General features: G+C 36.6%; 1 protein-coding gene across 1 annotated transcript in view; it reads right to left on the bottom strand.

Annotated features, from left to right (window-relative positions):
• Positions 1-26,420, bottom strand: part of LOC122020744 — a 33,056-nt gene that overhangs the window by 5,281 nt on the left and 1,355 nt on the right. The window contains exons 2-9 of the mRNA XM_042578764.1: positions 26,267-26,322; positions 26,013-26,187; positions 25,720-25,821; positions 24,609-24,680; positions 21,223-21,339; positions 21,037-21,114; positions 4,493-4,555; positions 4,307-4,403 (exon numbers count right to left, since the gene is read on the bottom strand). Of these exons, the coding sequence (XP_042434698.1) occupies positions 4,307-4,403; positions 4,493-4,555; positions 21,037-21,114; positions 21,223-21,339; positions 24,609-24,680; positions 25,720-25,821; positions 26,013-26,187; positions 26,267-26,322 (760 nt within the window). The remainder of the gene's footprint in view (positions 1-4,306; positions 4,404-4,492; positions 4,556-21,036; positions 21,115-21,222; positions 21,340-24,608; positions 24,681-25,719; positions 25,822-26,012; positions 26,188-26,266; positions 26,323-26,420) is intronic.

Below are 26,420 nucleotides of genomic sequence, written 5' to 3'. Positions count from 1 at the left end.
TATATCAATATTTTTTTCCTAACAACACAATTTTTGGGTTGAGTGGATAGCCAATCAAGTTTAACAAACTTTCGTATATTTACACTATTAGTAATTAACACAAATATTATTTTCAATAATATCTCAAATATTTATCTAGAATATATTTGCTAAGTTGATCTAGTACAAAATTTAAAAAAGAAAAATTCATGTGGACGAGACCAAAGTTTCAAAATCTCGGGCCATGCTGGTATTTTGGTCTTTGATTGGGACCATACTGCTTCGATATCGTGCTGACATTTGATATATGGTGTTGGTGGTGAATTGAGGTGAAAGGTGAAAAGAAATGAAGAAAAAAAAGATGAGGCTATATAATTAAATTCAATGTTTGTTTTTCATTTGCAATGCTGTGATTTTGATATTATCTTATATAGAGACAAATTATAAAAAAATAATAATAATAGCATTATCTCAATTTTAGCATGCCAAGGGGTGTTGAGTGTTGACATAAATGATGCTTGTCAACATGAGTTACATGACACAGGATTCTTAGTGTCAAGTAGTATTGAGTTTTGGTAATCTATCATTTCGCCTAAAACATAGTACGAGATTTCAAACCATAGACCAAACCCACCATTGATGTAAATCTAAAAATTACAACAATTATAATTATAGTACAACTATTTGATAACCTTTCAATAATTTTAATACTAATAATCATACATGTTATTTATAATATCAATATAATTATTGATATTATTCCTATTCTATAACTCGCCACAATAATCTAGGGACTCTATCATAATTTTTTAAGTAAACCAAAGACATAAAATCCTTCTTTTTTATTAGATGAAATAAAAATCCTTCCTTTTTTTATTAGCCATATAATTGTACTTTTTTATTAAATGTATTTCTGAATTATCTTAACCAACATAACTCAAAATAAAAATGAAATTTCAATTCATGTGTTAGGATAACTTGGTATTGTAGGGTATTATTTATACTATTTAGTGAGTTGATTAGTACAGAATGGTTTGGATACTGCAAATCCAATTAAAATGCATTATTGTCTTATATAAATACAATCTAATGATTCAATTCATGCAAAGAATAATATAAATCAACAACCTTTTTTCTTCTAAATTCCTCCAGCTACAGATCTCATTAGCCCCTAAACATTTGAATGAAAAATGAAATTGCAATTATTGAGTTTTATACCTTGTTTACTTGGAAGTGTTAAAAAAAACTAGCGAAAATTTTTCACGGATGAAAATTTTCACCTGTTTATTTTATCAAAAATTTAGGGGGAAGGAAAATATTATCAATCAGCAGGTGATTTTGAAGGCAAAATCTCCGCCAAATCGGATAGAAAGCAGAGAATGGGAAAGGATCAAAAACAAAATTACATGAATCTCCTTCTTCCATAACAAAATTACCATATTATATCCTCTCTTCCTAGGCTTATCATCTACTTTCTCTTTTTGTCCTCTTCTCCTCTTGTCAACCAAACTGCAACTTCCGGTAGTAGCCGTTCCAACTATCGAGCATCTTCTTCATCACCTTCATCATCGGGCTGCAGGTTGAGGTCAATAGAGGAAGAGTGGAAAGGAGCCAATATTCTCTTTTTGGCCGGGAGGCGGTTGTAAAGCAGGCTAATCTCTTTTTCGTAGAGAAGGATTGGAGGAACTAAGGGCTATGGGAGGAGTGGGAGAGGTCTTCTTGGTGGTGGAGAAGCTTGTATCTATTAGATGGTGGTAACTCCATGATTCAGAGTAAAGAGATGGAAAGATTGTGAATCGAAGGGTGAAGAGATGGAAGGAAAGGGAGAAGAAAAAAAATTTAGTTTTCTTTCCTTTGTTCTGGATAGGGTATTTTGGACAATGAACACTTTAGTTTTCTTTGTTCTGGATAACAATTTAATGAATTGATCTTACTCACTTCCTCAATTCAGGTAAGCAAGTACGGCAGATAAAAGGATTCCTTTCCCTTTGACCTCTTATTCCATGCCCCTAGGTTTGCTCCATCCATCCATCCATCACCCACTCCTCGGAGTAAACAAAGCATTAAATATCATGACCATAAGTTTGGTTTTAATGCCCAGTGACAATGCCAAATTTGCCATTATAAACACTTGGAATGCTGATAAGGTTTTACAAAGCTTAGCATTCCAAACACCACAAGAAAGCTTCTGATACCTCAATTCTTCCACATTGGGTATTTTTAAGTTTTAACAAGTATTTAAACGTTGATTCTACTCTCCAATAGCTAACAAGACTTGTATGACAATTGTTTGATCTTCAGTATCTTGTACCCTGAAACTATCTTTGAAGAAGAAAGTAAATCTGAGACTAGTTTGTATGCTTCAAAGAACCAAAAAAAAATATGCATTAATTGAACAGGCACAACAAATGATATTTATCCAGACCAAATTTCTACACTAATCAGTATATAGTGAAGATGTATGGTTAGGGCTGTAAACAAGTCGAGCCAAGCCGAGCCGAGCCGAGCCGAGCCGAGCTTTGGGGTGTTCAAGCTTGTTTGATAAGATAACTAAGCCGAGACGAGCTGAGTTTAAAATGAACCAAGCTTTTGAAATGAGTGTTCAAGCTTGGCTTGGTTTAATTTTTATGAGCTTGAGCTTGTTTGAAGCTTAGCTTGAGCTTGGTTCATTTAGATGTTATCAAGCTCTCAATTCAAGCTTGGCTTGAGCTTGGTTCGAGCTTGGCTTGAGCTTGACTTGAGTTTGGTTCGAGCTTGGTTCGTTTAGATATTATCAAGCTCTCAATTCAAACGTGTTTGATTGTTTGAAACTTTTAGTTGTTTGATTGATTATTGAGCTTGATAATTTAAATTTATTTATTTATTTTATTGTTTATTTAGCATATTTAAAAGAGTTTTATTAATGAATATTGTTCGCGAACGTTGTTCACGAACGTTAACGAACTAAACACATATGTGTTCAAGCTTGTTTGTTTAGCTTAACGAGCTGTTCAAGCTTGTTTGTTTAATTAATCTTATATATATTGAACGAATATAAACAAACTCTTACAAAGCCGAACACCAAGCTTGTTCACGAACGCTTGGTTCATTTACAGCCCTATGTATGGTACTCAGACTCAGGTACTAGTATTCAATACAAGTATAGATTCAAGTGTCAGACATGTCATTTTTAAAATCTCGAGTTGGCCCACAAGGACTAGATGGAAAAAAAGTCCAAATTCACGATAAGTATAAGGGAAACGAGCTAAAATAAATCTATGAACCAAATCTATTTGATAATTAATCACTAACAGGTTAATAGATGATACAGTCAATATATTCAGATAACTTAAAGTTAATCTGCTAACAAATTAACTTAATTAACATAAGTTAAAGAATTAATTTAAATAAAACATAATTAACTTATAGCATACATAAGTTATATCTCATATACTGTCATTCAAAGTTATATAAAAGTTATATGATACATAATTTATAAGTATAAACCTAATTTTAGCCTAACCCATGGCCCACACCATGCTGCACAATGCGAGCCCCATTCATCTGTCTCCCTGCACAACACTTCCCTCCCTAAGTGAGGCTGACTAAGACACAAGCCTTCCCACATGGCACAAGCTGCCTGTGATGCCTAGATGAGTTGCCAGCCAAGGCTCTCTCTCTCCTTGCACAATGTCAGATGCCTACAAGGAGGTTCATCCTCATCCCCCTCTTCTTCTCTCACTTTTTATTTCTTCTTCCTCATACGAGTTTAGCTCAGACCCACTTTCCATACCCATAATCATGTCGTGTTGTCGTGTTGACTAGATACAAGATGGAGGAATAACCGGAGGGAGGAATAAAGATAGAACAAATGATTTAATCTGCAAAGTGGTTTGTTGTATTAAGAAGTAGCATTTAGCAGTTGCAAATTCTAACTAGATCTCGGTTAGCTTGAGAAAAGCAATCCAGTTGAAACAAACAGGTTTTTAAGTTACCAACATGACAAATATCTACTATTTTATGACAGTGTATTCAAATGTTTAACTTGACAAAAATCCACTTATTTTCCATATGGTAACTTGATAGGAACAAGTATGCGTTAACTTTTTAATGGTGGGTATCTTACACATTGTTTTCTAAAACTAACTATACATGATTGTTAATTATAATCAAAACACTCAAATACGTAATACAAACTAGCATTCTCATGCTGTGAAGATATTATAATTACGAGACACAAGCCAGGATAAGTTCATTGAATATATAATAAATGAAAATCATGCAGCAACTTCGTTCACAGACTAGGACCATAAAATAATCATTTAAACACAAAAATGTGCAACATTACCAGCAACAGCTGCGAGTGTCATGTCATCTGAGTATCCACCGTCTCGAAGACCACTAACAATTCCATACAAGTCTTTCCTAAAATCTTCAGCATGCATCTAAGAATTAAAGGCCATGTATAATGCTTGCGTTTCAAAGTATATAATGATTCCATGAAGATATAACTGACATAAGATGATTTCTTTACCATCATGCAGCCTCCCCATAAAAAGAAAGTTTTCCCACCAGTTGCAAATCCCATAGAGCAAGGCTAAATAACATTAAACAAAAAAGAAATAAGAAAATGTAATCTTGAAATTAGCAGAAAACAGATGGCTAAAGCTAAACTTCTACCAACTATCGTTAATGTTGGCGTGTTTGTGGATTACTGTTAAAATACAATCACGTCCATAAGGAATGAATGAAAAGAATTAGTTTCAATGCATTTAGAGAGCAAATCAGCTTATGAACTTGATAAGAGTCAAACCCATGAGATGATCAGCAGAATACAATTTGCAGGCATCTTGAAGAGTTCTCCTCGAGCCAAGAACAATCAAATATACTCAGTATTCTGTGATCCTTCGAATTCCTCACCCTTCCAGTCCCCAAACTCACCCACCAAATATTTTTTCAATTTGAATTCTAACAGTACAGATTTTACAGGAGAAGTTTGTGAAGTACCACACAAGCAACATAGTTAAAGGAGTACCCTATAAAGAGTAACTAACTGATAACATGATCTAACAGTTCCCTAGAGCATAGCTTTTGATAGTATCCATCTTGTTACTTCAAACAGACCTGAGATCTCTCATAGGCAGTGTTGTAAATGGTGGTAGGTGGTGGTGGTGCGGTCAATGACCGCCTACCGCCTCAGCCACCTAGATGGTGCCTAGGCGGTTGAATTTTTTTTACTATTTTTATACATAATTAAATAATATACTAAAGGATAAAAAATTAAATAAAGGATAACAAATTTTTTTTAAAAAACTATAAAATATATTAACTAAAAATAAAAAAGTTAATCTAAATATTTTTTAATAAATAATAATAATAATAATAATATTATATATATATATATATATATATATTAATATTAAATTAATAGGATAATTTCATTGAGCTTTACTTAAGCCTTTTTAAATTATCTCAATCAAGATTAAAATTCTTAATCTAAAACTTGATTAAATCGTAAGTTAAAAAAAAACAGTGGCAGTGAATAAAAGCTTCATTCCCTAGAGATTCCTCAGTAGAGATAGGACTCATTCTTGGGTTGTATCTGTCATGTGGGATTCTAGTTGGGTGCTTTGATCAGCAAGGAACAATAGAGAGAGTGATTTGTCGTGTGCTTTGTTACCTTTGAGCAGTTTAGTTGGGCATATTCCTAATATGGCTATTGATGTGTGTGGGTTTATGATTGTGTTGCATATGTGCAACCAATACAGGGACTAAAGAATTGGAGAAGAAATTCTTCATCTCGAGCCAGGAAGAGAGAGGTAGGACAAGTTGTGTCTTATGTATGCTACATTTTGTGTTAAGTTGACATGGATCAGGAACTAAAGTTGAAGGTTAGATCTTGGCCTTGTGGAAGTTGTGCAGTGATGGGGCTGAAACCCTAATGTGGCAGGGAACCTCAGTTTGCTTATTTTGCCTTTCTTGCTTGTGTTAGTTCATATAAATCTTTTTATCCTTTTTAAGAATTCTTTGGCCTGATTAAATACACCTATCATGCTTATGTTAGCATGTGATTAAATATTTTATGGATAAATTTTTAGATTCATTATATGCTCTCAGTCTGACAATATCTACACGTATTGACATAATAATAAGATATACATGCATTGGCATAGCGATTAATGAATCCGTGTTGTTAGAATATATCCGTGTTGTAAATGGCGGTAAGCGGTGGCAAGCAGTTAGTGACCCTCAACCGCCTAGGCGGTTGAATTTTTTTTACTATAAAAAGAAACTTATTATATATATATATATATAAGATAATTTTACTAGGCTTTAATTAAATCTATTTAAATTATCTCAATCATAGCTGGAAGTTAATTAAAATGATTAATCAATTAGCCCTAAGTTAAAAAAAGAAAAACCTAACTTCTATTTTGTGTTTCGGCTTCAGATCGCGTCGCGTGATGCATCCTGGCTCGAGCAACGCGTCCTAGCCTGTTGCCAGGCTCAAGCGACATGTCTGGGCTCGCGCAATAGGTTCGGACTCGTCGACGGGCCCAAGCAACGTGTCAGGACGCATCACAGTGCGTCGACGCCTCGCGTCGTGCCAACCCAAAATGACTGTATTTGTGTGATTTCAATCCGAAATATATAAAAGTCTAACCTAATGACGACGATGGCGGTGTCGGGAGGTGGTGACAACAGCGGTTCAAGATGGAAGGAGGTGAGTTTAACCTACATTGACTTTGACTGCCTAAAACAACGTCTTTGACAAAAGCGGTGCAGTTGATGCCCACCATGCGGCTAGGCGGCCAACTTAGCCGCTATTTAGAACATTGGAATATATTTGTAATGCATTGCGAGAGATAAGTTAGTGCATAGTGTCATGCATCTGTAAACTTAAGATGGTTGTGTCTGATCAGCTTCTAAGGGATTGCAGATAACTCTAACAAGAGATATATTTTGGTCTACAACAACAATGTCTTTTCAAACTCTAGCAGTAGATCACATATCTTAGAGATATGTTTTTCTGTGACTGTTATGCCATTTTGGTTTTAACAAAAGATCACAATATATCTAGAGTACCCTTGCTATGAGTAGTATTGTACCACTATAGTTAGAGTTGTGCCATTATTGAGTTTGGTGCATTGCATGCATTTTCCATATTTGTTGATTTTTCATTATCATATGCTTTCATTTCATATTTGAGGCTCTCCTACTAGGCATTTTCAAGCTGACTGCTCTGCACTTGATCTAGATCATCCTGAGACAAATAGAAGAGGACTAAGTCAACTCATTAGACGTGTTTAATGTTGCTTAGAGATTGGAGTTGACGATTTGTAATACATTTTTGGCTTTCTGTAGATTTGTTTTACATTTCCCTATTTCTTATTAATATTTATGAGATATATTTTGTTCTAAACATTTTTTAGTATTCCTTCATACTTCAAGTCTCAATGCATGGTCAGAAGTTTTAAAAATAATAATTAACTAGATAGTTGACCCGCACTATGCGAGTTGTGTGTGTTTAAAATTTAGTTATACTTTAAAGTTTAAACAATTAGGAAGTTAGATCAATTAAGTCAAATGTCATGTTATAATATTATTATTGATAATCGGCACATTTGATTTCCCACCGTTTCCAATACCAAATGTTTAAAATATAACTAATGAATTATGACAACTTTATTAACCCTCCCAAAAAAATTTAAGAACAATATCTACATTTGGGTTCATGCTTGGAAGGTCGACAATAGAAACTATACATCTTCTTAGACAATTAATTAAAAAATATCGAGAGCAAAAATAAAATTTACACATGATATTCATTGACTTAGAAAAATCTTATAATAGAGTCCAAAAAAAAATTATATGGAGAATCTAAAAAAAAAGGTGTTAGCGTAACATATATTGAACTAAGGATATGTACGAGAATGTAACGAGCAGAGTAAAGACTTCAGGCGAAGTAAATGAAGCATTTTCAATAAAGATTGGGTTACATCAAGGTTCAGCTCTACGTACCCATCTTTTTACACTAATTATTGACGAACTACTGCACACATTCAAAATACAGTACCGTAGTGTATGTTATTTACAGATGATATTATTTTGATAGATGAGACACGTGAAGCAGTAAATGTTAAACTAGAATCTTGGCAGGAAACAGAAGGGAAAGGTTTGAGGCTTAATAGAATAAAGACATAATATATGAAATTTAAATTTAGCAATATTAAACATAATAAGACAATTGTTAAGATAGAAGATGACGAGTTGCCCGAAACCGAGAGTTTTAAATATTTAGGGTCAATTTTGCAAAATGATAGAGGGATTGAGAGAGATGTCTTACATAGAATACAAGCAGGATGGTTGAAATGGAAAAGAGCATAGAGTTTTCATGTTACCGTAAAATACCTTTAAAACTTAAAGGAAAATTCTACAAAATCGGAGTTGAATATTGGACTATGACTCGAGCACATGAGTGGAAGATAAGAGTTGTAGAGATAAGGATGCTAAGATGGATGTGTGAACATACGAGGATTGACAGAATAAGAAATGAAAGCATTTGAGAAAAAGTTAGAGTTGCATCTATTAAGAAAAAACTCTAAGAGACACGTTTAAGATGGTACAAGTATGTACTTAGACGACCAATAAATGCTCGGCGATATGAAACTATGACAAACGCGTATATCAAACGAAGAAGAGGAAGATAAAAAAGACTTGGTTAGCAACAATAAAATAAGATAAAATTTATTTAAGTATAGATGATGATATAGTAGGAGATAGAGCTCAATGACGTAAAAGGATCCATATAGCCGACCCCGCCTAGTAGGATAAGGTTTGGTTGTAGTTGTATTGATACAAAAATAAACAATATACAAAGGCATCTATTATAACACTTGTGAAATTCTAAAAAAAAATCAAAACTAAAGCAGTTAAAATCTTATATATCATGTTAAAATCATAAATTAATCATATAAATCTAAAAAAGATTAATTTTAAATTATATTATAAATTATAATTAACTCCGCCCATGATGATCGGTCATGGCCGGTCCCAAGCCCGGATAAAGGAGGAGGGTTGCGTTAGGTTGCCAGCCAGCGTCAAACTATGGCGAATATTTCATGAATGAATCCATTAAACTATTGTGCTAATGCTAGGTTATTCCCCGGAAGGAACGCGTTGCAGGGTCCGACTGTAACGTCTCGGCAAGGACCGCTACATCTCCAGAACTCGGGTGTAGTGATAAATATGCAAGAGTTCGCGTTACAGGGTCCGACTGTAACGTCTCAGCAAGGATCGCTACATCTCCATGAGAACTTGGGTGTAGTGTTAAATAGGCAAGAGTTCTTACACTATAGGTTAGATAAGAACAAATATGATAGGAAAACTAATAATCTAAGATTTGGAACATGGAACATAGGAACTCTCACTGGTAAATCAATGGAGGTAGTAGATATGATGATTAGGAGAAAAATTAATATTTTATGTGTACAAGAGACAAAATGGACAGGTGAGAAGGCAAAGATGATAGAGAACTCGGATTTTAAGTTATGGTACACGGGAAAGAGTAAAACAAGAAATGGAGTGGGTATTATTGTAGATAGTTTGTTAAAGGATGAAGTTATAGGAGTAGTTAGAAAAGGGTATAGAATTATAACCGTTAAGATAATAGTGGCGAAAGAAACTATGAACATAATTAGCGTATATGCACCACAAGTAGGATTAGATGAAGCTACCAAATTAAGGTTTTGGGAGGACTTAGATGAAATATTACAAAATATTCCACCAAATGAAAGGATTTTAATAGGAGGTGATTTAAATGGGCATGTCGGAGTAAAAAATGAGGAATATGAGAGAGTACATGGGAGTTATGGGTTTGGAACGAGGAATGAGGAAGGGAAAACTATATTAGATTTTGCGATAGCATATGACCTTATATTAGCTAATACATTTTTTAAGAAAAGAGAAGAACACTTAGTCACATTCAAAAGCGGGAATAATAGATCGCAAATTGACTTTCTTATGGTTAGGAAGAAGGATAGAAAGATTTGTAAAGATTGCAAAGTCATCCCTGGAGAAAGCTTAACTACCCAACATAGGGTAGTAGTGTTGGATATACGCCTCAAACATAGTATCAATAGAAAGAAAATATATACAATTCCTAGAATTAAGTGGTGGAAGTTAAAGGATGGGAAACAACATATATTTAAAGAGAAGGTAGAAGTACAAGCATTAGGTGAAATATACGATGACTCTAATACAACATGGGATAAGATGGAATCAAAGTTGAAAATAATAGCTAAGAGTGTCCTCGGTGAGTCAAAGGGGCATGCACCGCTAAGTAAAGAATCTTGGTGGTGGAATGAGAAAGTACAAGAGAAAGTGAAGGAAAAATGAATAGCTTATAAGGAATTATATATTTGTAAGAACGAGGAAAATTTAAAAAAATATACAATAGCTAAGAAAGAAGCTAAGAAAGTAGTGAGTGAAGCAAAAAATGAAACTTTTGAACGGTTATATCAAAAATTGGATACAAAAGAAGGAGAAAAAGACATCTATAGAATAGCTAAAGTGAGAGAAAGAAAAACAAGAGATCTTAGCCAAATAAAATGTATTAAAGATGAATGTAATAGAGTATTAAGTAGAAATAAAAGAGCGGTGGAAGAGGTATTTTCATCAACTTTTTAATGAAGGTTTAGAAGACCAACTTAACTTAGGTAATTTAATTAGGTCAAATGAGCATCGAAATTTTAATTTTTATCGTAGAATTCAAACTTCAGGTTTAAAACAAGCTTTAAATGAGATGCACAATGGAAAAGCCATTGGACCAGATGATATTCCGATAGAGGTATGGAAGTGCTTAGGGAAACAAGGTATTGAATGGCTTACAAAATTATTTAACATGATATTGAAAACGAAAAAAATGCCTGATTAATGGAGGATAAGTACTCTAGTTCCCTTATATAAGAATAAGGGAGACGTACAAAATTGTGCAAACTATAGGGGTATTAAACTAATGAGTCATAATATGAAACTTTGGGAAAAAGTAATAGAAAAAAGATTAAGGAAGGAGACCACAGTGACAGAAAATCAATTTGGGTTCATGCCTGTAAGGTCGACAATAGAAGCTATACATCTCCTTAGACAATTAATTGAAAAATATCGGGAGCAAAAACAAGATCTACACATGGTATTTATTGACTTAGAAAAAGCTTATGATAGAGTCCTGAGAGAAATTATATGGAGAATTTTAGAAAAGAGAGGTGTTAGCGTAACATATATTGAACTAATTAAGGAGATGTATGAGGATGTAACGACTGGAGTAAAGACTTCAGGCGGAGTACCTGAAACATTTCCAATAAAGATAGGGTTACATCAAGGATCAACCCTAAGTCCCTATCTTTTTACATTAATTATGGACGAACTCACTGCGCACATTCAAGACACAGTACCGTGGTGCATGTTGTTTGCAGATGATATTATTTTGGTAGATGAGACACGTGAAGGAGTAAATGCTAAGCTAGAATCTTGGAGGGAAACACTAGAAGGGAAAGGTTTTAAGCTTAGTAGATTAAAGACGGAATATATGGAATTTAAGTTTAGCAATATTAGAAGTAATGAAACAATTGTTAAGATAGGAGAGGACGAGTTGCCTGGAACCGAGAGATTTAAATATTTAGGATCATTTTTACAAAATAATGGAGGGATTGAGAGAGATGTCTTACATAGAATACAAGAAGGATGGGTGAAATGGAGGGGAGCGTCGAGTGTTTTATGTGACCGTAAAGTACCTCTTAAACTTAAAGGTAAGTTCTATAAAACCGCAGTTAGACCTGCTATTTTATATGGAGCTGAATGTTGGGCTATGACTCGAGCACACGAGCAGAAGATGAGAGTTGCAGAGATGAGGATGTTAAGGTGGATGTGTGGACATACAAAGATGGACAAAATAAGAAATGAGAGCATTAGAGAGAAAGTCGGAGTTGCATCTATTGAGGGAAAACTCCGAAAGACACGTTTAAGATGGTATGGACATGTACTTAGACGACCAATAAATGCTCCAGTTAGGCGATGTGAAACTATGATAAATATGCATATCAAACGAGGAAGAGGAAGACCAAAAAAGACTTGGTTAGCAACAATAAAACAAGATAAAATATATTTAAATATAGATGATGATATAATAGGAGATAGAGCTCAATGGCGTAAAAGGATTCATACAGCCGACCCCACCTAGTGGGAAAAGGCTTGGTTGTTGTTGTTGTTGTATATTATAAATTATAATTGATTTTGATATAGTTTTATTTCTAACTTCACAAAATAAAATATTACTGTTAGAATATTGTAAACATAATAACTAGGGATGTCCTTCTCTCTATAATTTTATTGTAATTTTGTTGTATATCCTGCTCTCTATAAGTCAATAACTACGTGATGTCTGATACACGATTTTCTCTTAACATGGTATTAGAGCCAAACCCTAATTTTTCCGTTGCCGCCACCAATTCCTGTCACCATTAGTCACGCCTGGACGGGAGAAAATCTCTCCCGATCCCTCTTCTCCCTCTCGCGTCGCCCGCTTCTTCATGGTCGCCGTTGACGCCGACCTCCGCAACCAGAATCTGCTCCTCGACCTCGAGAAAGCCGCTCCTCCATTCCTTGCGCGCCAGCAGAGGCGTCTCTTTCCCGATCGCGAGCACAAGTCGCCGCTGCTCTTCCTTCTGCATGGAATATCATTGCGTCGCAGCATCCTTGTGCCGCCGCAAACCCTAAATTTTCCAACGTCGTCGCAACAAACCCTAAATTTCCCAACAGCGCAGCAAACCCTTAATTCTCCTACAGTCCGACGACGGAGAGAAACTCCGTGCTTGTCTCCGAAGTGTTGCGACATCGCCGAACAGTCGGGCTACTACCCTCTTTCACCGAGTTAATCAATAACTACCTCCAGCACTCCAAAGCCGGATATTTTGATCTTTACCAACCACATCACTGCACCACTCTTCTCCGAGCAGTTGGATGGTAAGAACTATTCCTCTTGAGCCTCTCACATTGAGCTTTGGCTTGTTGGACAGGGTTATGAGACACATCTCTCTCAAAACGAAGAGGATGTCGAAGTCGTCGATCGTCCTATATGGAAAAAGGTTGATGCTCAGTTGTGTTGCATTATCTAAGCCACCATCCATCCATCTCTTAAGGATGTCTTCCGCACTCACAAAACCTGTAAAGATGTTTGGACACAGGCTCAATAACTCTTTACAAACACCTCTCAACGACTCTATCAAGTTTGTGAAGATCTCATGACCATCCTCGGTGCCCATCAAATTAAGGATTCAATGTCAACTTATCTGGGTTCGGTCTCTAGTCTTCTTTATGACTTCAATGAACTACTTCCACCTGCGGCCACTCCTATTACAAAGCTTGAAAATCGGAAGAAGTTTTTTATGTCTCTGGCTTCATATGGTCTGCCCTCAGATTATTCTCATGTTCGTGATCAAATCCTGGGCAGCCCCACAGAGGCTACAATAAATAGTACCTGGGCGACTCTCCTCCATGTCCCTGCCAAAGTCTTGACGTTGCCTCCTTCCGTTCCTAGTAACTCGTCAGCTTTGGTCTCTCGAAACAACAACAGACCTCCACCTCGTAAGGGTGGCAAAGGACATCCTTGGTGTGATCACTGCCACCGACCAGGACACACGATTGATAAGTGTTGGAGTCTACATGGTCGACCTCCTCGCGCTGCTTAGGTCATTCAGAGTTCTATCGCTTCTTCGACTTCCGCTGTGCAGTCGCCACCGGATCCGACCCCACAACCATCCTATAATGACTTTCTGAAATGGTTTGAGGATCGTCAAGCTTCTGATTCCACTGCTGCTGTTGCACACGCTGGTAATTCCTTTGCTGGCATATCTCGCTTTTTAGGTCCTTAGGTTCTGTAGGATCGTTGGGCCTGCTAGGAGGGGGTTGTTGGATATCCTGATAACACAAAAGGAAAACAAACCCTCCTCGAACTCTTTAAGCTAATACTTGCATAAATAAACTAAGCAGTAAATTAAAAGCATAAAGAAAAGCGAGGCAAAAGTATTTACTTGGTTACAACCGATGTGGTTGTTAATCCAAGGAAGATTAAGCTCAAATAAAAATCTCCTTCAGGCGGAGAAGCCTCGTACAGCAATGTAGCGCAGAAAACAGAAGCTTAGACTAAAAGAGAGCGTGCAAGCACTGGATTTACAATCAGTGAGTTCATTCCAAAGCTTCTGAACCAAGGCGCCTGGAAGGGTTCCGGGCGCCCTGGGGGGATAAAACTTATCCCCCAGCGTTCAGATCGAGTCAAAACTCGATCTGGTCGATTTTACTTCTCAGGGCGCCCTGGAGGGTTCCGGGCGCCCTGGAGGGTTCCGGGCGCCCTGGGCTGCTCAGGGCGCCCCAGACTGCTCAGGGCGCCCTGAACCACGAAGTCAACATAGTTGACTTTTTCGTCTCCGGTTCAGCTCGTCTCGATCCGGGTCTTGTTCGCTCCGGCTCCGCTAGCTTGGGTGATCTCGGCCATCCGGAATAGGGCTCACCCGAACCCAAGTTCCGGCCTTCTCCTCGAGCAGCCTTCCTTCCCGGTTTCTCGTCCCTCGAACGCCGCACGTTCTTCTCGTCCACCGATGTACTCTTCCGCGGTCAGCTCGTCCCTCGGGCGCACCGAGCCCGTCGGCTCTCTCCCCGTGCCGTCCTTCTCGCTAGCCGCGTCTTCCGCTCGACTTCCTGTGTTCCTAAGCTCCTGCACACTTAGACACAAGGGTTAAACAAACGCAGGACCTAACTTAGCTTGTTTGATCACATCAAAACACCTTGGGGTTCCAACAGGTTCTTGATTCTGGGCCACTGATCATATCACTGGTAATAAATCTCTATTTTCTTCTCTCACTACTTCTGGTTGATTACCAATTGTCACCAAGGCCAATGGTTCCCAAACTCAGTCCAAGGGTATTGGTATTGTTCATCCTTCTCCGTGTCTTTCCATTCATAATGTTCTTTATGTTCCTGGAGCTCCCTTTAATCTATTGTCAATAAGTCAGCTTACTCGGTCTCTTGATAGTGTTATTTCTTTTACTAAAACGTTTGTTTCCTTATAGGACCGAAGTACGGGGAGGATGATTGGTTTTGGATGTGAGTCTGCTTCAACAACCCTCTCTTGTTGGTTCGGCGGCGGTATCTCCACTTCTTATTCATGCTCAGTTGGGACATCCAGGTCTTGATAAGTTGAAATAATTACATCCTAGTCTTTCTCACTTAGAGTCTTTGTCTTGTGAGTCGTGTCAGTTAGGTAAGCATGTTCGTAGTTCTTTTTCTCCTCGCACTGTGAGTCGGGCTACGTCTCCCTTTGCTTTGGTTCTTTCTGATATTTGGGGTCCAAGTCGTGTTTCTTCTACATTGGGATCACGATATTTTGTTACTTTTATAGACGATTTTTCCCTTTGTACATGGTTATATCTGATGAAGGAACGTTCAGAATTGTTTTCTATTTTTCAATCTTTTTTTCATGAAATCAAAATTCAGTTTGGTATTTCTCTTCGAACTTTGCAAAGTGATAATGCACGCGAGTATCTTTCTACTTAGTTTCGTTCCTTCTTGGCATCTCATGGTGTACTGCATCGCATGTCTTGCCCTCATATCCCTCAATAGAATGGGGTTGCAGAACGCGAGAATAGTCATCTCCTTGAGACCACTCGAACTCTTCTTCTCCATTCTCATGTTCCTCATCAGTTTTGGGGTGATGTCGTACTTATTGCGTGTTATCTCACCAATCGTATGCCTTCCTCCACTCTCTAGAGTAAAATACCTCATCATATCTTCTATCCTCATCATCCTGTTCATCCTTTACCACCTCGGGTCTTTGGTTCTATATGTTTTGCTCATGATCTTGATCCTAGCATTGATAAACTCTCTCCCCGGTCTCATAAGTGTGTTTTCCTTGGGTACCCACGGTCTTAGAAAGGGTACAAGTGTTATTCCCCTACTCTTCGTTGGTACTTCATCTCTGCTGATGTCACATTCTTTGATTGGGTTTCATTTTTTGGACCTCCCGCTTCTCAGTCCGAGGTTTCTCCCTCTCCACCTGCACCAGTGACTATCTTTTGTCCTCCGGAGGCGCCTCTATCATCCCAGCCTCGTCTCCTCCTTTGCAGGTTTATCAGCGTCGTCCTTGTCCTGCTTTGCCACCGACCGATCGACCCTGACACTGCCGTGGACACATCTTTGGAGCCAAGTCCTTCGCCGTTTCCTCCAGTGCCGTCTCCTGACTCTGATATTCCTATTGCACTTCGAAAGGGTATGTGTTCCACTTGTAATCCTTCTCCTCACTATTTCTTTGAGCTATCATCGTCTTTCTCCTTCCTATTATTCTTGTCTTTTTTCCTTGTCGTCTGTTTCTCTTCCTAAGACTGCAAGTGATGTCTTTGCCCATCCAGGATAGAAACAGGCTATGCTCGATGAAATGTGTGCATTATAGAGTAATGGGACTTGGGACCTCGTTCCTCTACCATCTGGGAAGTCAGTTATTGGTTGTCGATGGGTGTATATGGTGAAGGTTGGTCCAGACGGTATGGTTGACAGACTTAAGGCGCATCTCGTCGATAAAGGCTATACTCAGATCTTCAGATTGGATTATGGGGATACTTTTTCTCCTGTTGCCAAGACGTCTTCTGTACGCATATTCCTGTCAATTGCTGTGATTCGTCATTGGCCTCTTTATCAGTTGGACATCAAAATGCATTCTTACATGGTGATCTGTTCGAGAAAGTCTACATGGAGCAACCTCCGTGTTTTGTTGCTAGGGGGAGTCTTCTGGTGTTGTATGTCGCTTGCGGAAATCTTTATATAGCCTCGAGCAATCACCCAGAGCATGGTTCGGTAGATTTAGTACTGTAATTCAACCGTTTGGCATGACTCGGAGCGAGGCTGACCATTCTGTCTTTTATCGCCACTCATCTACGGGTTGCATCTACGTTGTGGTTTATGTTGATGATATTGTCATCACCGGTAGTGATCATCTTGGGATTTCACAGGTGAAACAACATCTTTTTAAACATTTCCAGACAAAGGACCTTGGCAAACTCAAATATTTCTTGGGGATAGAAGTAGCACAGTCTAAATAGGGGATCGTCATATCCCAAAGGAAGTATACAATGGATATTTTCGAAGAAACAAGAATGTTAAACTCAAAGACAATCGACAGCCCTATGGATCCTAATGTCGAGCTCCAGCCAAATCAAGAGGAGTCGCTTCCAGATCCTGAACAGTATAGGCGATTAGTAGGGAAACTAAGGTACCTTACTGTTAATCGTCCGGATATTTCATTTGTGGTAAGTATAGTAAGTCAGCTTCTCAACTCTCCATGCAAAGAATATTGGAGTGTTGTAACTCGCATTATTCAATATATCAGAGGCGCACTAGGAAAGGATCTTTTGTATGCAGACAAAGGGCATACTCGAGTCATAGGGTACTCTGATGCAGATTGGGCAGGACCTCCCACTGATAGAAGGTCCACTTCTGGGTTTTGTATATTTGTCGGAGGTAACCTTGTTTCTTGGAAAAGCAGAATGTTGTGGCAAGATCCAGTGCAGAGACAGAGTATCGGGCTATGACCATAACTAGTCAAGAGCTTATATGGCTAAAACGGTTGCTTCAGGAACTCAAGTTTGGGGAGGTTACACAAATGTCACTTATATGTTGTGGCAAGATCCAGTGCAAAGACAGAGTATCGGGCTATGACCATAACTAGTCAAGAGCTTATATGGTTAAAACGGTTGCTTCAGGAACTCAAGTTTGAGGAGGTTACACAAATGTCACTTATGTGTGACAACCAGGCTGCCATGCATATTGCCTCGAACCTAGTTTTTCATAAGAGGACAAAGCATATTGAAGTTGACTGTCACTTTGTCAGAGAGAAAGTCATGTCAAGAGAAATATCTACTAGTTTTGTCAACTTACATGATCAACTAGCAGATATATTCACTAAGTAGAGATTCCCGAATTGACTACATATGTAACAAGCTGGGTGCATATGATCTATATTCTCCAGCTTGAGGGGAAGTGTTAGAATATTGTAAACATAATAACTAGGGGTATTATTATAATTATGTTGTATATCCTTCTCTATATAAGTCAATACCTCCGTGGTGTCTAATACATGGTTTTCTTTAACAATTACTAAAATAAACTATTTCTTTAACAATTACTAAAATAAACTATTTCGTTGACATGGTATATTTTATTGACATATAATAATGTTATCTGCACAAAAATATTACCATATTTAAGATATATTAAATATGATAAATCAGTGCCACTGATATTAGTAGAATTTATCAAATATAAAAAATTCAGTTTTTTATTAGCTAAGGCGGGACACTGTTGCCCATTTATTAATCTAATTCTGCAGTGTGATATTAGCTAAGGCAACACATTAATCTATTCTATAGGTTCTGCATGAATTGCTTCCCCTGCTTCAACAACTACACGACATCTCTGCCCCACTGGCATCGTCTTCCCTATGGGCATCGAGCACTAATGATGTAGGTAACTTAAATTCGGTACCATGACAGATAAGGGAGCATCATACATCATGGCTTGGACATAAGCTTTTAATAATCTACTGTTACTAATCTAGTAATCTTTACATTTCTATTATCTTTGAGAACAAAAATTTTATCATGAAATAAATTGGATGGATGGATGGATAGGATTTTATCTCATTGTCTATTGTAAAAGAGTGATTACAATGGAATTTTGAATTGATGCACGAACCATGTAAAATCTAATGTTAGCGTGTCTTGTAGTTTTTTTTTTATTGTGATCATACTTGACATAAGAAGGGGAGTCTTGGTGCAATGGTAAAGTTGCTACCGAACTTATGGTCACAAGTTCGGGTCATAGAAACAATCTCTTGCAATGCAAGGTAAGGTTGCATATAATAGACCCAATGTGGTTTAATCCTTCCTCAGGACCTTGTATTTGCCAGAGCTTCGTGCACCAAGTTGCCCTTTCATCATACTTGACCTAAATCGTTGCACACAAGCAGTCTCTCTACAAACATTGTGTTGTTTGTGTCTTGTCCAATATAAATACTATTATGGACACTGTGTATTCACCCCTCCCCTCTAGATAGCCTTCAACACGATCTACATCGATCTTACAAAATCTAAATAGAAGTCTTAACCAACTTCTTTTATATGTTGTTCGAGATACTAAATGAGTATTGTGTTAGTATATAGACAAGGACAAGGTTGTTGCCGGCACTTATTTGGTTTGGTCATCTAGTCAACCAGAGGAGGCCTCTTCCAGTCTACTGGAAGCAACTGAGATGTATGCATTGTAGGACTTATTATATAAGCTCTCAAAGTGTTTTTCGGCACTTAAAACTTACTGAACGACATATAATTCTCCTAAGGTCAAGTGCATTGAGTGCTCAAAGGAGTCCAAATTGTTGGATCAAGGTTAAAGGCTTCGACATAAGCATTTAATAATTTACTCCTAGTCTTTACAATTTCATTATCTCTGAGGAGAGATTTTATTATGAGCAATCCATTTGTTGGGTGTGTGTTTGTAAAAGGGCAATGACAGTGGAATTTTGGATTGATGCACCAGATCTGAACCATATAAAATTTGATGTTAACGTGTCTAGTATTTACTTTTTTATGTCATTCACTAGCACTCACTCTACTAGCATCATGTTGTTTGTGTTTTGTCCTATGTTAGCTCGAATTATGGAGACTATCTATTCATCCCTCCACCTCTACACAGCCTTCTAGATCATCTACATTGATCTTACAAAATCTACATAGGAGCCTTAACCTACTTCCTTTATATGTTGTTCTAGATACCAATAAGTATCAGATTGACAGCTAGACAAGGATGAAGTCGTCCAGTCGATTGGAGACCTCTTCCAATTGACTGGAGGTCTTTTCCAATCCACTAAAGGCAATTGAAATGTATTCACTGGGGGACTTATTATATAAGCTCTTGAAGATTTGAATATCCAACACATTATCCAGCATCAAATTCTCCTGTGTTCAAGTGCTTTAAGTGCTCAAAAAAGTCCAAATCCTTGGATCCAAAGTTAAAGGGTGCAATAATGGAATGTTTGACATGTATTGCAGGTGTGTGCAAGTAGCGCAAGTAATGCAAGTGTGCAAGTGCAGGAACTGTGCCTCATCCTCACAGAGTTTACCTGTGTATAAGTGTATTCGACTCATCACAGGAGTTTACTTGTGTTCCAAGAGGCTCCATGCCTGGACTTCGTCATGCCGAGAGATCTTGCTTCCATCCAGGTTTTCTATGCCTAAAACCCTTAAGCCTAACATTTGATCCTCTTTGACTTATTGGGACTTCAATCCATCAAGCATCAGGTTCTCAACCTACTTGGTCTTCCATGTGCCAAGTATCCGTTCCTCGACCTACTTGATTTTCCTTGTGCAAAATATATGATCCTTGACCTACTTGGGATTCCATGTGCAAAATATCATAAAGAAAATCAAAATTTATCTATAACTAAGCAACCCATCATTTTTTTTCTCTTTCCATCATATTCATCTAGGCTTGGGCATTGACATTGTTATGTTTAAAGAGTGTGGAACAAGAATCAGAATTTAATCCAAAAGGTTCGCATGCTTTAAAAATTACCCTGATTAACATAGTAGAGCCCCCTTTTGACTAAGGGTAACTAGCATCAACTTGACATGCCAAGATATTAGAGAGAGATGTTGGAATTAGGCAGATGAAAAAACAATTTGATAATAAACCCTAAATTTTTCACAAGAGATTATCTTTAGGATGTTGATGTGTTCATATTGTTATGTGGCTCGTTAAGCATGTAATTAGAGAAAGGTCTTTTGTCACCATGAACCAAGGATATTTTATTAAGGAAGAGCAATATAATGCCACAATTGAACTCGTCTAGCAGTAAATATTTGATATGGAAGCAATTATAGAACATGGTATCTTGTGGCCAGGTCCATTAGTCACGATCACAAAAGGAATACTACTTAAGAGAAAGAAGAAAAATATAAAAGAAATTGTATATGCACATACCATGTGGTATTCATAAATGCAGTAACTACCTAAGCTTCCTGAGGGCAAATCAAGAGGATATCCCGTTTGAATGAAAATCTATTCAAAAACCAAACATAATCAGTTTACCATTTGAAAAAAGAAAAAAGAATAAAGAAAAAAAGCTAAGAGACATATAGTATAGTGAGCCAATTGTAATGAATTTACCTCAGGATTTTTCTCCATTTCAGCTGTAAGTGCTCCTATTGACCCCGGATGAAGCCTAACATCATCATCTAGAAACAAAACATACTTGCTTTCTCTGTGCATCCTTTCTACACCAATCTGCAATAGAATCACATGATTTTAGACACTGCTACACTTGATTTTACCATCTTAGTAAAAGGTACTTCGATGTGCAATGTAATTGCAAGAAGTATATTTGACAATGATCAAAGATGTTAAGCATTAACATTGAAGAGGTGGATTAAAAATTTAAAACATATAATTTGAAATATTAAAAAATATTAAAAAAATATTAAAAAAAAAAATTGATAATAAACAAACTTGTGGTATGGTTTTTACACAATGAAATCTTTTTCTCAGTAAGTAGCAAAATTTTAGAGTAGCAGATCATTGTCATAAAAAACTATGGATAAACTTGAAACCAAGGTTTAAAATTTCGACCCGTGCCGAGGTTTCGGTCTCAGACCGGAACGATACGGTTTCGGTATCGTATCGTACCGTGCCGATATAGTTTCGGTATTTTTTTATTTATCTATAGTAATTATAAGATAAATATATTTATGGTGTATATAAAAATAAATTGTATATTGATTTATTATAAGTTCTCAATTATTGAATAATTTAATATTGTTAGAAAAAATAATTTAAAATAGTTTTATTTAAATAGAATTGATATATCAATAATTTAAATTAAAATGGAAGTATCTATTATAATAATAATAATAATAATAATAATAAATATATAAATTAATACAAGATATTACTTTATATTAATAATAATTATATAAATTAATTATTTATTCATTTAATTAATTATTAATTAAATAATATATATTTTAAATAGCAAAAAAATATCAAGTAAAAAAATTTTAAAAAATATCAGAATATAAATATAATTTATTAGAATTCTTTTAAAAAAAATTAGAATTTTTAATTTTTTTTAGAATTTTTAAATTTTTTTTAAATTTAAATGAAATTTAAAATAATAAAGAAAATATTAGAATATAAATAAGAATTATTATATTTTTTAAAAATTTTAAATTAAATTTACAATATTAATTTTTTCAGAATATTAATTAATAAAATTTATTAAATTTATTTTAATTTTAAATATATTTTTTATATATTTTATTAGGATAATTTAATTAGGGTTTATAAAAGCCTCTTCTAAATAACCCACGTCCTCCTTAGGAATTGTTTAATTTAATTAATTAAATAAAATAAATAAATATTAAAAAAAAAGAAAAAAAATCGCGCTTACGCGAGATCGCCCGCAATGATCGCGGGCGATCCCGCGAGCGGTGTCCGGCGACGCCGGAAGCGTCGCCGGACGCCTCCGGCGACGCCGGCAGGGTCGCCGGAAGCTTTCGGCAACGCCTTCGGCGCCGCCAAAGGCGTCGCGCGCGACGCTTTGGTGCCGAAGGTGTCGCGGGACGCCACCGGAGGCGTCCCGCGTCTCCTCCGGCGCCGACGGAGGCGTCCCGCGTCTCCTCCGGCGCCGCGCGAGACGGGGATGCCTCCCGTGCCGGTTTCGGCCGCCCGGCGGAACGGTAAATACCGCCCGTGCCGGGCGGCACAGAACGGCATTTTACACACTACTTGAAACCCATATGAACATGGCGTAAAAAAGTAAATATTTGAAGTGTTGAACAACAGCTGTGAGCTGACATCATTAGATAATGCATATGCATTTTTAAACTGCTACAAAGAAAGTTGTGTTATTTGAAACACTATTTTATAATCATGATTTTTTGTATAAAATGTGTTCATTGATGCCGTCTTCAAACAATCTTTTTGTTTACTGACCATCTGAAAAGGCAGTATTTTTTATTTTCTTTTAATAAAAAAATATAATTGTGCAGAAAAATCTTTTCAGTCAGAATAGAAATTCATTATTTCTTATGAGATCCAAGCCTGCACCAGGATATAATTGGAAACAATATGCAAATGGATGATAAGTAGAGCAGTGCATCAAGGAATTTTGTACACCGATAGCTCCTCCACTGGTAAGGTAAGAAGCTAGAATGGAAATCTAGAAAGATTCCACATATGCCTTTCGTTAACACATCCAAAAAATTTCAATACAAAATTACAAACTGAACCAATTTGATGATTCGCTCCTATAATCTCTTTAAGTTCCAACTTGCTAGAATGGAAGTCTCATTATCAGACTTCCATTATTCCTCAATCCTTATTTCCTAGCTCTAATCAGGTTATTTCCACAAATACATGCAAATCTAGGAGTATTGTGGTTCCCCAAATATTTGATCAGTTCAATTTGTTCCAGAAAACCAAAGCGCCCAATCAAAATTAAAAAATCTAAGGAAATCTTTGTGATTTGTTTTTTTTCATCTTTGTGATTTGTTATTCATGACTCTGGATTACCAAATTTTAGTCTCTCATCAATATCTCAAAATTTTAATTATGGACCACTTGCCAATTTTTTAGGCTTACCTTTGGCTCAACAATCAACACAACAAAAGATACAAGCCACTGAGAATAAGAAAAAAGAAAAGACCAAATCATGATGCTTCATAGATGCATTACCTGGATACTAACCTCCGAATCTTCTAGAGTTACAAACTACTGTGACGCAATGATTGAATGAGACAAAGACAATAGAACTGGATTAAAAAATAGGTGCATCAAGCTACATTGTGTGCAAACAACCATAAGCATCATTAAGAAATGTTAGGGAGACAACAAATTTTGCACAGGGAACAAAATTTATGGAAGTTGAAGGACCTATATCTTGTCCTCCAATTGGGATTTAAAATCAGCATCTATCATATATTAGATCTACTGTTGTACATGACTCTCCATATGTTTCCTTTCTACTTTGCAGACTTCAGGGATTCTACATAGATGAATTCTCAAAAAAAAATAGCTTCACGTCCTTGGGATTTATACCTTACAACATCCTAACAAATTAAAATAGCTCAGCTGAATACTGTGAAAGAACTAATCTGAAGTCTGGACAGATACCTTGTCAGAAGTGGGAATGCCATGTCAAAAGATGGTGCAGAGGGAAGTCGCAGATAATTAATCTGAGCATGATGAAACTAAGACAACTAGTTTTCCCTTCAAAAGGAATATAGAAGAACTTACATTATCAGATACATAGTTCCTTTAGCAATCAAAAATCAAAACAATCTAGAACTTCATTGGTTGTGTTTATAAGATAGCAACTAACAAAGTTGTGACAGCATTTGCATTTTGTTCTAGTTATTTAACATTATGTTGTAGGGTAGCATAAAGAGTGGTTTTAACACTAAAGAAGGTGAACCATAGCAATCAAAAGCAAGCAAAAAATTCTTGCTTAAGGAGAAGTAATCCGTTCAAGACAACATCTAAAACAATATACATACTAACTGATTATGAATCTTCTGACTGCATGTTGTAGATAGACCGGCTACAACAATCTTTGCATCAATAGAATCCTGAAAATTAGTCATACATGCCTTTGAATCAGGAATTACAGAAAGATAATCCAAAGCAAAGACTCAATGGCTAGAAACAGATCAATGACAAAATTCACTTCAATTGAAGCTTAGGTGAGCTTTTACAAATCAAAGAAACATAATGGCATGCACCATTATCATGAACCAAAAAGTGCAACGATGATCATCATAATTAAAAGACATGCACTAGAGTTTTGGAAAGAGTGGATGGTAAAAGCAGTACTTATCTATGAAAATTTCCATAAGGTTTTATGAAATCAACTAAACTTAATAGCATGCATCAATACCATGAAGTAGGTGGTGGAAAACTAATAATTACAAATAAAAGCAGATTTTTGGAGAGGAATGGATGAAAGTAGCAAACCAATGAGATACTCATCAGTATCTACATAAATATCATAATTATTGTAGCAAAAGGTGATTAAACTCGCCCCAGACGTCCCTCACAGCTCGTCCCCAGATTATGTGAAGGGAGGTAAATCATGAGGTCAGCTTATAGTCAACCGCCAAGTTGGCTAGAGGGTGGGAGGGATTTTTTTTTCCCCGAGGACATGCGCCCGCTGGGAATTGATCCATAAATGTCATAATTATGTATGTACAAAGGGCAGCTAGGTGAAAGAAGCTCCTGTCAATGTAGGGTCCCAGGGAAGGGTCTATTTTACGCAACCTCATCCTGTTTTGCAAAAGGTTGTTTCCGAGACTCAAATCGTGACCTCTAGCTCACATGACAAGTAGAGTTGTGCTCCCCTTCATAATTATGTATGTACAGCTGTATTAAAAAATTTTAAAACATTATGACCTATATTTCTTGACAAAATGAACGACATAACTTTGAGTTGTTTCACAATTCCTCCTGAATTAAAACACGCAACTTATAGATGATCAGACCCTTAACAATTATAATTTGGAATCAAACTTAATGCCCATGCAGACAGTCAATTTTAGCTCAAAAATATTCAACGGAAGAAATAAATGCTCCTAGCTTTAACAACAAAAACATACAGGGGAATATGTCTACCTGAAATTCAGAAATGAGGGTAGACACTGCATGGTAAGCTGGGTCATCAGTACTTTCAACAATGAAAAGAAACTCAAGGGGTCCTCCATAAAGTGAAGTGATCTGCATTCAAAAGTCTATTGATGACATTTCAACTTAGTGAAACTCAGTTCGAATGAGAGGGCAGGAAGCATTTGTAGATACACAATCAGCAACAGAATATATATCTGTGTCAATAAAGATCTGAGGGGAACAAATTTTCTCAGAATTTATTAATACATAATATGAAGACCATAAAACAGCTAATAGCTCACTTGACTTCTCCAATTCTGCAAGTTATGTTCTCCAAAGCCTTTCAAAGGCATGATAACTGAGACTCTAGGCAACTTCACCTGAGCAGAGTGCTCAAGATCATTAATATCTTCGCATAGGAATGCAAAACCATTGCCATTAGTGATAGTACGCTTCATTCTACATATGGCTCTATTCCTGAGGGAAATAACAACATCAATGAATCTTCCTTTGACTAAAATTCCACAGACCCAATAAATATAAGTTATGGAAGCACCTGGCATGGGCAGCAAAACCCCATCCAAGGGCCAGGGTTAAGCAGATTACGCAACCCTATAAAGAAACAAAAAAAAATCTCAAATGTTTGTCTAAACAAATTATACACAAAACTGTCATGTGAATAACGGTTTATATAACTTTGAACCAGAAAC

This window comes from Zingiber officinale, chromosome 9A (genome assembly GCF_018446385.1).
Source record: "Zingiber officinale cultivar Zhangliang chromosome 9A, Zo_v1.1, whole genome shotgun sequence".
NCBI classification, from domain to species: domain Eukaryota; kingdom Viridiplantae; phylum Streptophyta; class Magnoliopsida; order Zingiberales; family Zingiberaceae; genus Zingiber; species Zingiber officinale.
This window is presented reverse-complemented; position numbering and strand designations above follow the sequence as displayed.